The sequence below is a fragment of the Botrytis sinoallii genome, assembly GCF_014898435.1.
Source record: "Botrytis sinoallii strain Bc 23 chromosome Unknown BSIN_010, whole genome shotgun sequence".
Taxonomy (NCBI): domain Eukaryota; kingdom Fungi; phylum Ascomycota; class Leotiomycetes; order Helotiales; family Sclerotiniaceae; genus Botrytis; species Botrytis sinoallii.
The window spans coordinates 1,920,683-1,932,712 of record NW_024066037.1 but is presented as its reverse complement, the minus strand read 5'-3'; the positions used below and the strand labels follow the sequence as shown (position 1 = coordinate 1,932,712).

At 43.3% G+C, this 12,030-nt stretch overlaps 3 protein-coding genes across 3 annotated transcripts; 2 read left to right on the top strand and 1 right to left on the bottom strand.

Moving 5' to 3' along the window:
* Window positions 1–3,129: 3,129 nt before the first annotated feature.
* On the top strand, window positions 3,130–5,290 carry EAF02_006669 (uncharacterized protein; the record flags this gene model as incomplete). Its single annotated transcript, XM_038902717.1, has 3 exons — window positions 3,130–3,911; window positions 3,962–4,418; window positions 4,478–5,290. 3 exons carry the CDS (start codon window positions 3,130–3,132, stop codon window positions 5,288–5,290), a joined length of 2,052 nt encoding a protein of 683 aa, XP_038757937.1.
* A 1,982-nt stretch (window positions 5,291–7,272) lies between these two features.
* On the bottom strand, window positions 7,273–8,647 carry EAF02_006668 (uncharacterized protein; the record flags this gene model as incomplete). The annotated part of the gene is made up of 3 exons (XM_038902716.1): window positions 7,273–7,953; window positions 8,055–8,282; window positions 8,318–8,647. 3 exons carry the CDS (start codon window positions 8,645–8,647, stop codon window positions 7,273–7,275), a joined length of 1,239 nt encoding a protein of 412 aa, XP_038757936.1.
* A 629-nt stretch (window positions 8,648–9,276) lies between these two features.
* EAF02_006667 (uncharacterized protein) lies at window positions 9,277–11,837 on the top strand (the record flags this gene model as incomplete). Its single annotated transcript, XM_038902715.1, has 6 exons — window positions 9,277–9,406; window positions 9,485–9,726; window positions 9,799–10,101; window positions 10,159–10,289; window positions 10,443–10,983; window positions 11,032–11,837. Exons 1-6 carry the CDS (start codon window positions 9,387–9,389, stop codon window positions 11,835–11,837), a joined length of 2,043 nt encoding a protein of 680 aa, XP_038757935.1. The 5' UTR covers window positions 9,277–9,386.
* Between the last annotated feature and the right edge of the window lie 193 nt (window positions 11,838–12,030).

The following is a 12,030-nucleotide window of genomic DNA, read 5'->3' as shown; positions in this document are numbered from 1 at the left end:
ACCCTCTCTTATGCTGTGATACTTGTCAGCTTTCTCCTTTGTTCTCTTCAGCAAGACCTGGTGGTCGTTTGATTAGAGAACGCAATGGTTGAACAAATCAATTTTGTGGCGTCGATACATTCGTAAAGATTACTTTTGACTCGACGAGGTTTGGAGTCATTTGATAGGCCTGTGATCAATGAAGAATCGACGGCGTAAGAAACTAGCAAAATTCTTGATCATGGCGATACCCGTAGCGGCGCCCGTGGTAGGTGTAGGATATTATAATAAGGATGCTCGATAGGTACCTGGCCTGGTAGTCTCTCACGAAGCAACAAGACGAAAAGTTGATGGTGATTGGCTTGCAAGACTTCAATGTTCGTGTGTGAGGTGAGGGAGGTGTGGGAGCGAGAACAAGGGGATTGTAGATGAAGGGGTAGGTAGCTAGGTAGGTACTTGGAGACTGGTGATGGCCTTAGGATGTTGTGTTGATTTGATATTGATACCCTTTGAACTCCTAGTTTCGACATAGGAAAGATCTACCAAATTCGTGTGACAATGTTCTCGTTCTCGAAGGGAGAGACTAATAAATTCAAATAGAAATTCTCATTTACAGTTTTAGCAACTTCAAGTGTTGGCTGTACTCTCTTCTTGCCAGCTCCTTTTGACCGGATGAATGTCTTCTGATAGGTATGCATTTTGAGTTCTAATCTTTTTCATCCAATAGTTTCTCCATCAGGTTATACAACAGACATAAAGTTTGGACTTTATTGCCCAGATATAGTTACCTAGAATATGATACTTTATATATTCAAATAAAATATGAGATATATATGAAATCTTGTTCATCTGAGATATTCATGATTGCTCTTGGCTTTCCATTTCATCATCTTTCTCTGTGAATCTTTGCCATCGACGTCCACAATTACTATTCCTTGGAATTATCCATCCAGAACACTGGACTGGGCAATCTCAAAGCGGATCGGGGTCAGAACATCGACCCTTACTTCTTCTTCCCCCCCTTCTCCTTCTCTCGTGGACCAGAGTCAGGTGTATTGCTCCCGTTGAATGTCAAGTAGAACCTCTGATATTTCATTGGAATAGTGAAGTAAGAAGTGTCTTTGAGCTGACACAGCCTATTTGTTACGTTGTGGAGGAGTCTACTTACTACCTAGGTAAATAGACGCCCGTGGACTTCAACCCTGCTGGCACCTTGTTTGTTCCTGGGTTGGCAAAAGTGTATAATCATCCCTACTTGTTAGTTTTCATAGACTCCCCAAAAGAGTTTAAGAGAGGGAAAGCTGTGACTTGGATGGATTATCTGGCCTGTTGACCAAGAAGGCAAAAGGCAAGCAGGAAAAAAGGAGGGAAGAAAGAGAGGGCATCAGGAAAATCTTGAACCAAATTGATGGGATATTACCGGTATATCTATCTAATAATTGTCACACACCTACATATTACATTACAGCACGCAGCAAGGGATTTACGATACGATCATTCCTTTAATTGGTCTCTGGAGGGATTTTATTTTTCATCAGCCTGAACCTATCAAAAAAAAAAAGCGAACCTATCAATCGTAATTCACCTGCAACTCTCGATATTTTTCTCGAATCCTTTCTCACCTCACCTCACCTCACCCACCTACTCGCTCGCTCACTCCTCACACCATCCATCCACCCATCCATCCACACGACATAATAATCTGTTTATACCACATTATACCACATTATACCATCGCATCTCATCTCATCTCATCCATCCCATCTCATCTCATCTCATCCCATCATCACTCATTTCGAGCTTCAAAGTTCCTCTTGCATTCCCATTTCCACCCACGCACTCACCACCTTTTTCTCCCATCTCCACGGATACACTCGGTTCCATCAGAAGCGCATAATCACCTCACCTCAACACTGACTTCACCCCTCATCGCACAACATATCCCATATCCACCCATCGACACGCTTCCATCTACACCTCTCTTTCGATTTCCACACTTTCAACCACCTCAATATCGACACCACACGGATATCACGTATTAGCCACCGCATTCTGCAAATACCGTACCGTACCTCACTCCCACCTCTTGCCTCGTTCCTCACACTCTCTCCACTTCCCACTTCACTACATCCACTCTTTCCACACCCATACCATCCATACCATCCATACCATCCATCCCATACCATCCATACCATCCATACCATCCATCCCATACCACACCCATTTAGTCAATCCACATTAAACCCCCTCGACCACTTAACTGTCATTTATCGACTCTCTCGGATCCACTTTAATATCAACAAACACGCCTAAGCTTCACCATTGTTTTTCTTCTCCCCTTCCACTTCTCTCCAAACAATCTTCGATTCTATATTAAGCCTTGGAAAAGATTGGTTCCTTTTTTCTCCCTACCATTGTCACCTTTTCCACTACTCCCTCTTCACTCTTCACTCTTCACTCTTCCACCCGTTGTCAACATTCAACATTCAACATTTACCATCATAATCAAAAAAACAAAACAAAAGAGTGAATTAAATCCAAAATCAAATAATTCAAGCCACCAGCCTCACATAATTTCCATCCAATTATAACGACCTCACGATCCTTCAACCCCCCGCATCTCCATGAAATGAGCATCCCGTCTCCGCCATACAGGATTATACGGACCGAATAAAGCACTCCAGAAATCCAATCTTTTGATTCCATCGTCTTTTCTATCCTACCAGCCTACCAAGCTATCCAGGACAGCACCGACACCAAATACACTTTGGCAATAAACTCCACATACCCCAGACGACACAAGACAACAATTAAAACACAGATTCATTTTATTTTGCACGACGTCGAGATCAATCACACGAGTATCCCAAAATTATTTGTACAGATAGTACAATAAGGCTGGCTTTATGTTCAAGTGCTAGGCAGTGCTAGGTAATATCGACCCAAAAGCGAACATTCCGAGGCTTTGGTGCACAGGTTCCAGTTGATCGTCAATTCTGCAGCCTTATTCGCTTTTCTATCGTTTGACTGGACTGGACTGGACTCGACCCAACCCTCAGCCGATTCGATTAGACTTATCAATTGAATTGATCGTCATATCGATAAACAAATTTAAATCTCAACCTGCCTTAATTTCCTCCACCGCCCATCATGTCGTCTTCGTCCTCGGTGAAAAGAGCGTGCGACGCATGCCATCGTCGAAAGGTCAAATGTGACGGTATCAACCCATGTCGCAATTGCTCGTCAGCACAATTATCTTGCACTTACCATGCTATACCACAAAAGAAAGGACCAAAGGGTTCAAGAGCCAAAGTCATCAGCGAATTAAGACAAAATCAACAATCATCCCTTTCAGCCAAAACTGCAAACCGCATGAATGGTGTTCAAAGTCCACCATGCAGTCCTACACTCGCACCAACCCCAGGTCTTCTTACTACGGAAATGGTGAAGGAATGTACGGAATTCTTCTTCGCGAACATGTATCCAACGATGCCGATATTGCACAGGGAGAGATTGGAGCAACAAGCACTATACGTTGATCAGAATGTCGATACATACTGTCTCTTAACCGCGATGTGTGCATTCATGATGATACAACCTGGAATGGGAATACCTGGTGACCCTCTTGGATTAGACAATCTCCCGGGCGCGAATATTGTCTCTGGAACCTTATTACTGGAAGAGACCTTGAAGGTTAGGAAAAGTTACGACTACTGCGAATCACCTACACAAAACAGCTTGGTGACTAGCTTTTTCATCTTTGCATGCTACTACGGATTGGATCTACACAATAAGGCTTGGTTCCATTTACGAGAAGCTACAACATTGGCACACACCTTGGAAATGGTTAAAGAGGAGACATATCATCAATTTGATATCATCGAATCGTCGCGAAGACGAAGATTATATTGGTTGTTGTTTGTCACGGAAAGGTGAGATTCGTGCTAAGGCAATTCAGTATCAACTGCTAACAAAGTCATAGATCATATGCACTTCAACGCCATCGACCTCTGTCTCTGCAAGCCACGATCAACCTTCCTTCGATCAACGATGACCCCACTGATCCCCAGAATCATCATTTACATGGATTCATCCATCTCGTAAATGTCTACCGTCCATTCGATGATCAATTCGTCGCACTCTGGAACAAGACCAGAACCGATTGTTCTCCGGCCTATCTTTCGTCTCTCCAAAAACAACTCTCCGAAGCCCTCCCAGTCTATCTCAACACGACAGAAAACCAAACAGCAGATCTCAGAACAAGTCAACAATGGCTAAGAACAATGGTATGGCAATTGAGTATACAAAATGGATGTCTCAGTAGCAACTGTGATGATCCAAGTATGACATTCCAGTATCCAGTCGATATTGCCAGAGATTTGGCACAGATGACAAGTCAATTCAGTCATCAGAGCATGGAGGTTCACGGTGTTGGATTGGTGAGTATTCTTCCTTTGATTGTCTGAATACCCAACTTGCTGACAGTAAAATTCTATAGATTGAGAAACTGTTCGACGTCGCCTGTTCGTTAACCGACGTTCTCTCCCTTCTCCCTGCGAAGTCTGATCCCTTTACAATGGGTCCACGCGACTACCTTCATCAATTCATGACAATGCTTTCCATTCTCCGCAACGGCGATCATCGTTTTCTTCCTCTCCTTCTGAACAAAGTTCACGATGTCCTTCCTGGTCTCGTAAATCCCATGTTACAGAATGCTCCCGAAACCCCTCAAATGTGCGCGGATGTTGACCTTTTTGATGGATTTGGCAACACTGGTATTAGCATTCCTCCTCAGAACTACAATACTATGGCTACTAGTGGCCCCAACGATTACAAGATGGCACATTCGAATGGAGCATTGGCATTTGACAAGAGAATTGAGGAATTGAGCAGTCCAAGTGTCACGGGTAGTATGTCTGCCGAAACCACTCCATTCACATCACCGCCTATGATGAATCCCGGAATGGAATATCAAGCTTTGGATTATCCAGGATTCCATGATCTGAATAATCATGCTCACGGAATGGATTTCAAGAGAGAGTTTGGTGTCGAAAATGGAGAGAGTTCTTTCGGGGTTTCGAGTCCTGGCGGTATGAGCGAAATGAGTAGTGGAGTTGCCAGTGTGAATGGAAATGGAATTGGTGGAAGAAGACCTCCGATACGACAAGGAAGTGGAAGTAGTTATGGTATGCCACTACCCAGGAGTATACCAGAGTTCAATCATGGTCACTTCCCGCGAGCTAGTACTGGCGGAGAGGATATGGGAGTAGGCGTGAACGGTGTTGATTTATCGCATCATGGGTATAGATGAGTGAAGTGAGTCGTTGTTTGAGAAAATGTCACATCTTGGGAGCGGAATATCCGGCAAGGGAGCGGAATGCAAACGATTTCTTTGTCCGATTATCGGATTCAGTATCGCAATCGATTTCACATACACTTCGCCACGGCCTAATGTCATAAACGGAGCTTACGGTATTTGCTATGTCATCTTGGTTGCAGGATTATCGTGTCGAGAAGTGGAACCGTATTGGCAATCAATTTTGTGTGGATCTGTTCGCAGATATGAGAGCATCTACAAGAGTAGAGGCAAAGGCGCATTTCATAATTTGCTTAGCTTGACTGGCTCTGTCGATCTCGAGGGAATGGGGCAGAAGCTTGGAATTGAGATACGTAGTGTATATGTTATATGATGAGCTGGCTGTATGGGCGAATATGCAAGTGAGTTTTATGGAATGGGAAATGGCAATTAAAGGACTAAGGGAAGGAACGGCAAGGAACGGAAAATAAGTCATATGGTTTGATGTTGGTGTTTGGGGTTTGGTGAATGGATGAGAATTGATTGATGTTTTGGTTTTTATGTTGTTTGAGTTGAGGAAAGCAAAGGGGACCGAGTTGGGAATCGAAGGGGGTGCGAATTGTTGAATGTATATCCAATGTTTTATGTATGGTATGGGGGCTCTTGTGTGATGATGCGATGTTGTTCATGGTAGAATAGGGTGGTTGGCGTGTATGTTTAGATATACGATATGATATCCAGTTTGATTCATCTATTCGATGTTGTTGATATGTTTGAGATAAGTGAGATGGTAACTGTTGAGAATGACAATTAGTTCTTTGTAAATGAGACTAGCCGTTGAGTTAAGTAGCACCCCGGCCAGCGGCGGTGATGAAGTGGTCCGATGTGCTATGCTTGTAAGTTCTGCTAATTCAGAGCCTGATGGGGAGAAAAGCGGGAAACATTGCAGACCGAAGGCAATCTTGGGGTCGAGGCCATTTCTGATCCAAATTGGATCAAAAGGTTCGGAATTACACTTGGCCGTGATGGAGGGGGGCGGTTTCATGGCCTGAGAATCTGGATACGGCTAAAGCAGAGAAGCTCCAGGAATGTGATCACTGTTTTTCTCTCCAGGGAGGGCAGGCTACTTGTGAGGTTGTCCTTGCTGCAACCATTTCATGACGGAATGTAACAATCATCATTGCAGGCCCGATCGATTTGTTAAAACAGACATTGCTGTGCTGGTCCATTTCGCTTTGATACACTTCGATATGGAGTGCATGTTCATAAATGTAAAGTTTAGGTCTTTCGTACTTGACGTGATTGCCCGACATTATCATCTTGGTTGACACGTTTGGCATTAATTCAAGTGGTCGTCTCTTTGCTGTAATTTTGCAGATACCTTGTGGTAGGTATATACCGTTGCATTTTGAAATGGGGTAGGTTGCGAGTAGGATTGATCACATGGCAGTAGATGGTTTTTGATTCGTATGGACCGGACGGGATATTAATGATTCAGGTTTCATTGTCCGCTATTTGAGAGTATTTATTTGGCATGTTCAACTTTGTGATGATATCTCTGGGGTGGAGCGACAAAGACAAATTACTGGCAACGTATCGAGCAGTCAATAGGTACGACTCTAATTGGATAGGTCTAAATTCATTTCGACTAACGAACCGAAAGATTTCTGGACAGCAACATTAAGACGCTGATAGTTTACTATATTGGTACTTTCTAATCATTATTCGAATCCCTGGTAACCAGGACCTCTGCTACAAATCAACTATTTATATTTTCCAAAGCTCAAGGCACAGTGATGTGATGAATTAGGATTCTTGCTTTCTCCCGATACTCTCTGTACTTTCTTGACTTCCCCATCATATCGGGTCAAGCCCACAATCTTCTTCCATTGTTCAAACGATGTTTCTATCTGACCATTCAAATATAAGAACTCCTAAGATTCGGGGAGACGTGCAATTCCACATGCGTGATCTCCATCAAGAAATGTACTCAAGTATCATTTGTTCTTTGGTGAAGTAATAGACTGATCAAGAGAAAGCTTGTCGAGCGCTTGCTTCTGTGAGTATGAGAACAGCTGATTGTTGACGTGTGACCAGAAATTTGACTTTTCCATGGCGAAGTCGTTTCGATGTGTGTTTCCATAGCAATGTTTCAGACTTGTTGTGTAGTAAAATGCACTCTCACTACGATAAAATGCAGGGCCATTGAAATCATAATAGGATTGTCGGAAGTTTGTAGTGATGGTAACAAAGGTTAGTTCTGTAGCTATATCTGGGATTTTTGGGGTTCTAGTTGTGTCCAGGGGAAGACTAAGTGGTAGTTCTGGATGCTCTATCGTCCAAGTGTGCTTGTCGCCAATCCATCGGAAGGTATCTGGTATGAAATGTTGGTAGTGTCGCTTTTCATTCGCCGTATTTGTTTCTGAGGAGGTTCGGCTGTATTCTAGAGGTGAAGGCGTTATCAGCTTCCATCCATTTTTAACATATTTAGGCATCATCTGATCATGACCAGGATGAGGTCCATACAACCATAATGCTTTGTGCCTAAGCACTGAGTTAGGAAACATTGAGTATGCTTTGTGACATGTAATATAGTTTGCCGACGAGGCATCCGGAAAGCACAGTAGAGCTGCTAAAATAGGTGGTATCGCTGCGTGAGTAACACGATGAGCGTGTGGCTAGATGAAGATTAATCATCGCGTCTGATACAATACCGGGTCTATAGCGGAATTCTGTTAGTACATGATGGCAAATATCCATAAACTGATGGGCTCCTTACTCTATATATAAAACTACGTTCATACATTTTTGAGGCTGGAGGATCTCGATCATCTCTAACCACTGCAGGCCACTCCCAAGTCAAACTTGTGTCCGGTATTTGGGTTGATGAGTCTTCAACTTCAAGGTACTTGTAACCTTCCTCTTCACAAATAAATTTCTTGAAAGCCTTTTCATCATCCTCTTCCCCCACAATAACACACATTCCATCTTTCAATCTTATAGACCTCTTGAGAGATGAAGAACAGTGTTATCAACTATAACCTTATTAGTTTGTGCCATTTTCAATCTGAGCGCTTCGGGGTCTTTAACGAAGTGTTGGAGAATAGAGTCGATGTTTAATTGAGTCTTCGACATCGTTTCTGGCAAGCTTGAAAACCGTTTCGAAGTTCTGGATAGGCTGACAATATCATGAAAGTTCATTCCTGAACAAATGCTTTCCATCATTGGCCAATGCTGAGAGAGATCTAAAAGAGATGGGGGACTCTCCTTAAGAGCCATAGACATATCCATAGTTTTGCCTGCTCTAGCAGCAACTAAATGCCTTGCTGCTTTGTTGGTTGAGGTGATAATAGTTTGAGTTTGGATAGACATCGTGGTTTTATTGAGCTGTATTGCAAATGATATGAAACGAAGTTCAAAATTAGAAAGGGAGTCAAATTATATAGGTATGAATGAATTGGAGACCTAATAGCACGGCCCAAACTTCGGGGTCTAGTATTCACTCAATAATCGCATGTGAAGTTTGACAACCTGATCATTTTGCACTATTCAATGTATCTAGATGAGACTCGAGTACTGATTCGAGCGACATTCGACATTATAATGATGAAACCTGTGTTCTCTTTTGCACGGCTAGAATGACTTTTCCTACCTACAGCTATCTGTAGTAACCCAAGAATATTGCCATAGTCTTAACGGTTTGGACTAGCCATCACAAGCTCATCTCTCATGTCAACACGGTCGAGAATCAGAGGTCCTCATCGATATCTATCTGTATACTTTGTTGTGTTGAGAGGTTAATATCCACTGCTCGATCAATAGAACCTATGAGGTTGTGATTGAAATGTTGAGTTAGATACCACGTGAATATCAAATCCCCCCCTGCCCCCCGCTGTTCGGACCTCCGCTTCAGGCCTTCCGACACCCCGAAAAGTCTAGATCAACCTTGTCTGGCACTACTGCGGGGAATATCGTGAAGTAAAATGCTTCGTATCACTAGGTGCACAAACAAAAACATTCAAACTGTCATACAATATGAGGATTTGTTACCTGATCATAATCGCATCATCTACCCCGAATCGCGGGTGGAAATAATGCTGTTTCCGCAGCAATGCGGTCGCGTACAGGATGGTAATTATCTTCTCTCATTGCTTACGATTGAATTCATTTCAATGGCCAATTTGCTAATCTGCGCCTTCGTGCTGCCAGTCAAACATGCCGCCAACGAAAGCTCAAGTGCGACGAAATCAAGCCAGAATGTGGACAATGTCGCAAAGCTTCAAGACAATGTGTACTTAGCGATGGAGTAGTATTCAGACACCAACAAAATGCTTCCATGAACGGCGGTGAAGATGCTATTCCTGGTGACAAAAGTGGCCGATTAGGTGCATTTTTTGCGTATAGGAATACATTTGATGAGAACAGTGTTTGGGTCGATGTGCCAAAGAACAGTGCGTTATAATCTACTGGAGTGAAGGCCAATCGCGAGATGAAGGATTTGAATCTGACTTGGCAATTGACAGTAACCTTCTTTCATGTCATCGATCCATACAACATGGAAGCGACTCCTGAGCCTGAACAATCCCCAGAATCTACCATTCCCACCGCAACCACTATAGACGAGAGTGTCAATGACGTTTCTACTTACCCCCAGTTTGAGGACGCACCTGGGTTGGAAGCTCTTTCCACGGCGGCGACTACGAATATGGAATATATGCCTCAATTATCGGTGCACACACAATCACCAAGAAGTCTCAACACTCCCCAGCACTCCGCCAATAACCTCGACTTTATACTGAACCCTACAAGACCGGAAGCCCATCAGAGTATGGAAATAGCGATTCTCTTATTCACTAAATCCTCGGCTAACATTACTGTTATAGACTCACCCCTTATTGATCCTTCATTGAGATCAGTCTCGAGGACGAACACTTTCATCAGTGATGCTGATAGTGTGAGAGAGCATGAAGTTGCGTTTCTATTGAGACATTTGGAGAGAAACTACCGGACAATGGTGAGTTGAGATTACATCAATATCGGAAGCATAATTGATCATGTTAGGATGGATTTATTCGACCTCGGGTGCTACTTTGCACACCATGTCCCCATTCTTGCCGTATCGAATCCTTTGCTCAAATACTCAGCATGCGCATATGCTGCTAAACAGCTTTCGCGTGTTGGGGGAAGAAAGGCCATTGTCGGTGGCATAGTCAGTGAGCAAGCACTTATGGAGCTCTATCCAAATTCGGATAAGGTCGACTGGATTTACATTAGTGCAAAATATTACGACAGAGCAATTTCACTCTTAGTAGAGGAGCTCTCCAAGTCGGGCGGAAAAGATTTTCCTATTACACCCACGATCGATGGTCATTTTCATTCCCCAATAAATATTGAATCACCACAGAGTACTCCTTCCCAATCAAACAAGCGACGGCGACTATCGAAGCCGATACAACGTGACGCCGATGAGACAATCGCAGCCGCCGCTATACTCTGCGTTTACGAATTTCTCGACAATGCTCTGCATGCTTGGTCTCGACATCTAAGTGGGACTAAATCCTTGTTCGACCTAGCGGAAAGGGAAGGCATGATGCCTCTTCATTCGCCTTCACCTAGTACTCCAGGATCATTATCATTTAGAACCAAGCCTTCAGTTGCGAGGAGAGCTACATTTTGGAACTTCGCCCGCCAGGACTTTCTGGCAGCTTGTTAGTATTTGAAACCTCACACCTTTGACAACACTAACTTTGAACTAGTCATTAATGAAGGACAAACCCGACTCAACACAGAAGATTGGGATCTTTGGCGTGCAGCTGGACTCCTGATAGATGATCAAGGATTTGTTATCCCAAGCAACAAGGAAAGTTCATATCCAGAGTTGCAGATGTCTATGCGTGAAGATATGATTTCAAATGCCTTGATTTGGCTCATGTCGAAAATTGTTAATTTTATTGCTACCGGTGATTCCATCGATAATGTCTATCCTCAGGATAAAGGTAGTCCTACCGCTGTTTTTGGTATCAATCAAATGACTTTACTCGAACGATGGCACGAGCTGGCAAACGAGCTGGAAGTTTGGTATCGAGGTCTACCAGATACCTTTAAACCATGTGCTCGTTTATCAACGATTACAGATGGCAGTTTACCACAAGATTCACCGAGAACTGTATTTCCAGAGATATGGTATAGTATTCCAATGTGTGGCTCAACAATGCAGTCATACCATTTTACGAGGATCCTCCTACTTACCAATAAGCCCCACGAATCCACTACAAAAAGGACAACCGTTTCAAATAGGCTCCATTCATACCGGTCTATTGAGATGGAAGTTCGCCACCATAGTCACGAAATCTGCGGCATCGCTCTGGGAAGGCCGGAAGGTTCTGTGAGGATTCACCAAGTGCAGCCTCTGTTTATTGCAGGTCAGTGCTTAACAGAAACGAAAGAGCGAAAAGTAATACTTGATTTGCTGAAGGACATCGAAATCGATCTTGGCTGGGCGACTGATTATCGTGTCAAACAATTGGTGAAAGATTGGAACTGGCATGAATCTATGATATGAAATCGAGAACTATTTCATATTGACAAGCATTGCCCTAATCTTGAAGTCTTACTACACAATTTTGTACACACCTGCGAGCTTTTCGCCGATCGGTCTCAGAATCCATGCGGGAGGCTACTGGAGAAGATTTGGGAACTGATTAGTGTCGATACGTCGAGAGCGTGTTGCAGTCAGATTCGAATATTCAGACTTT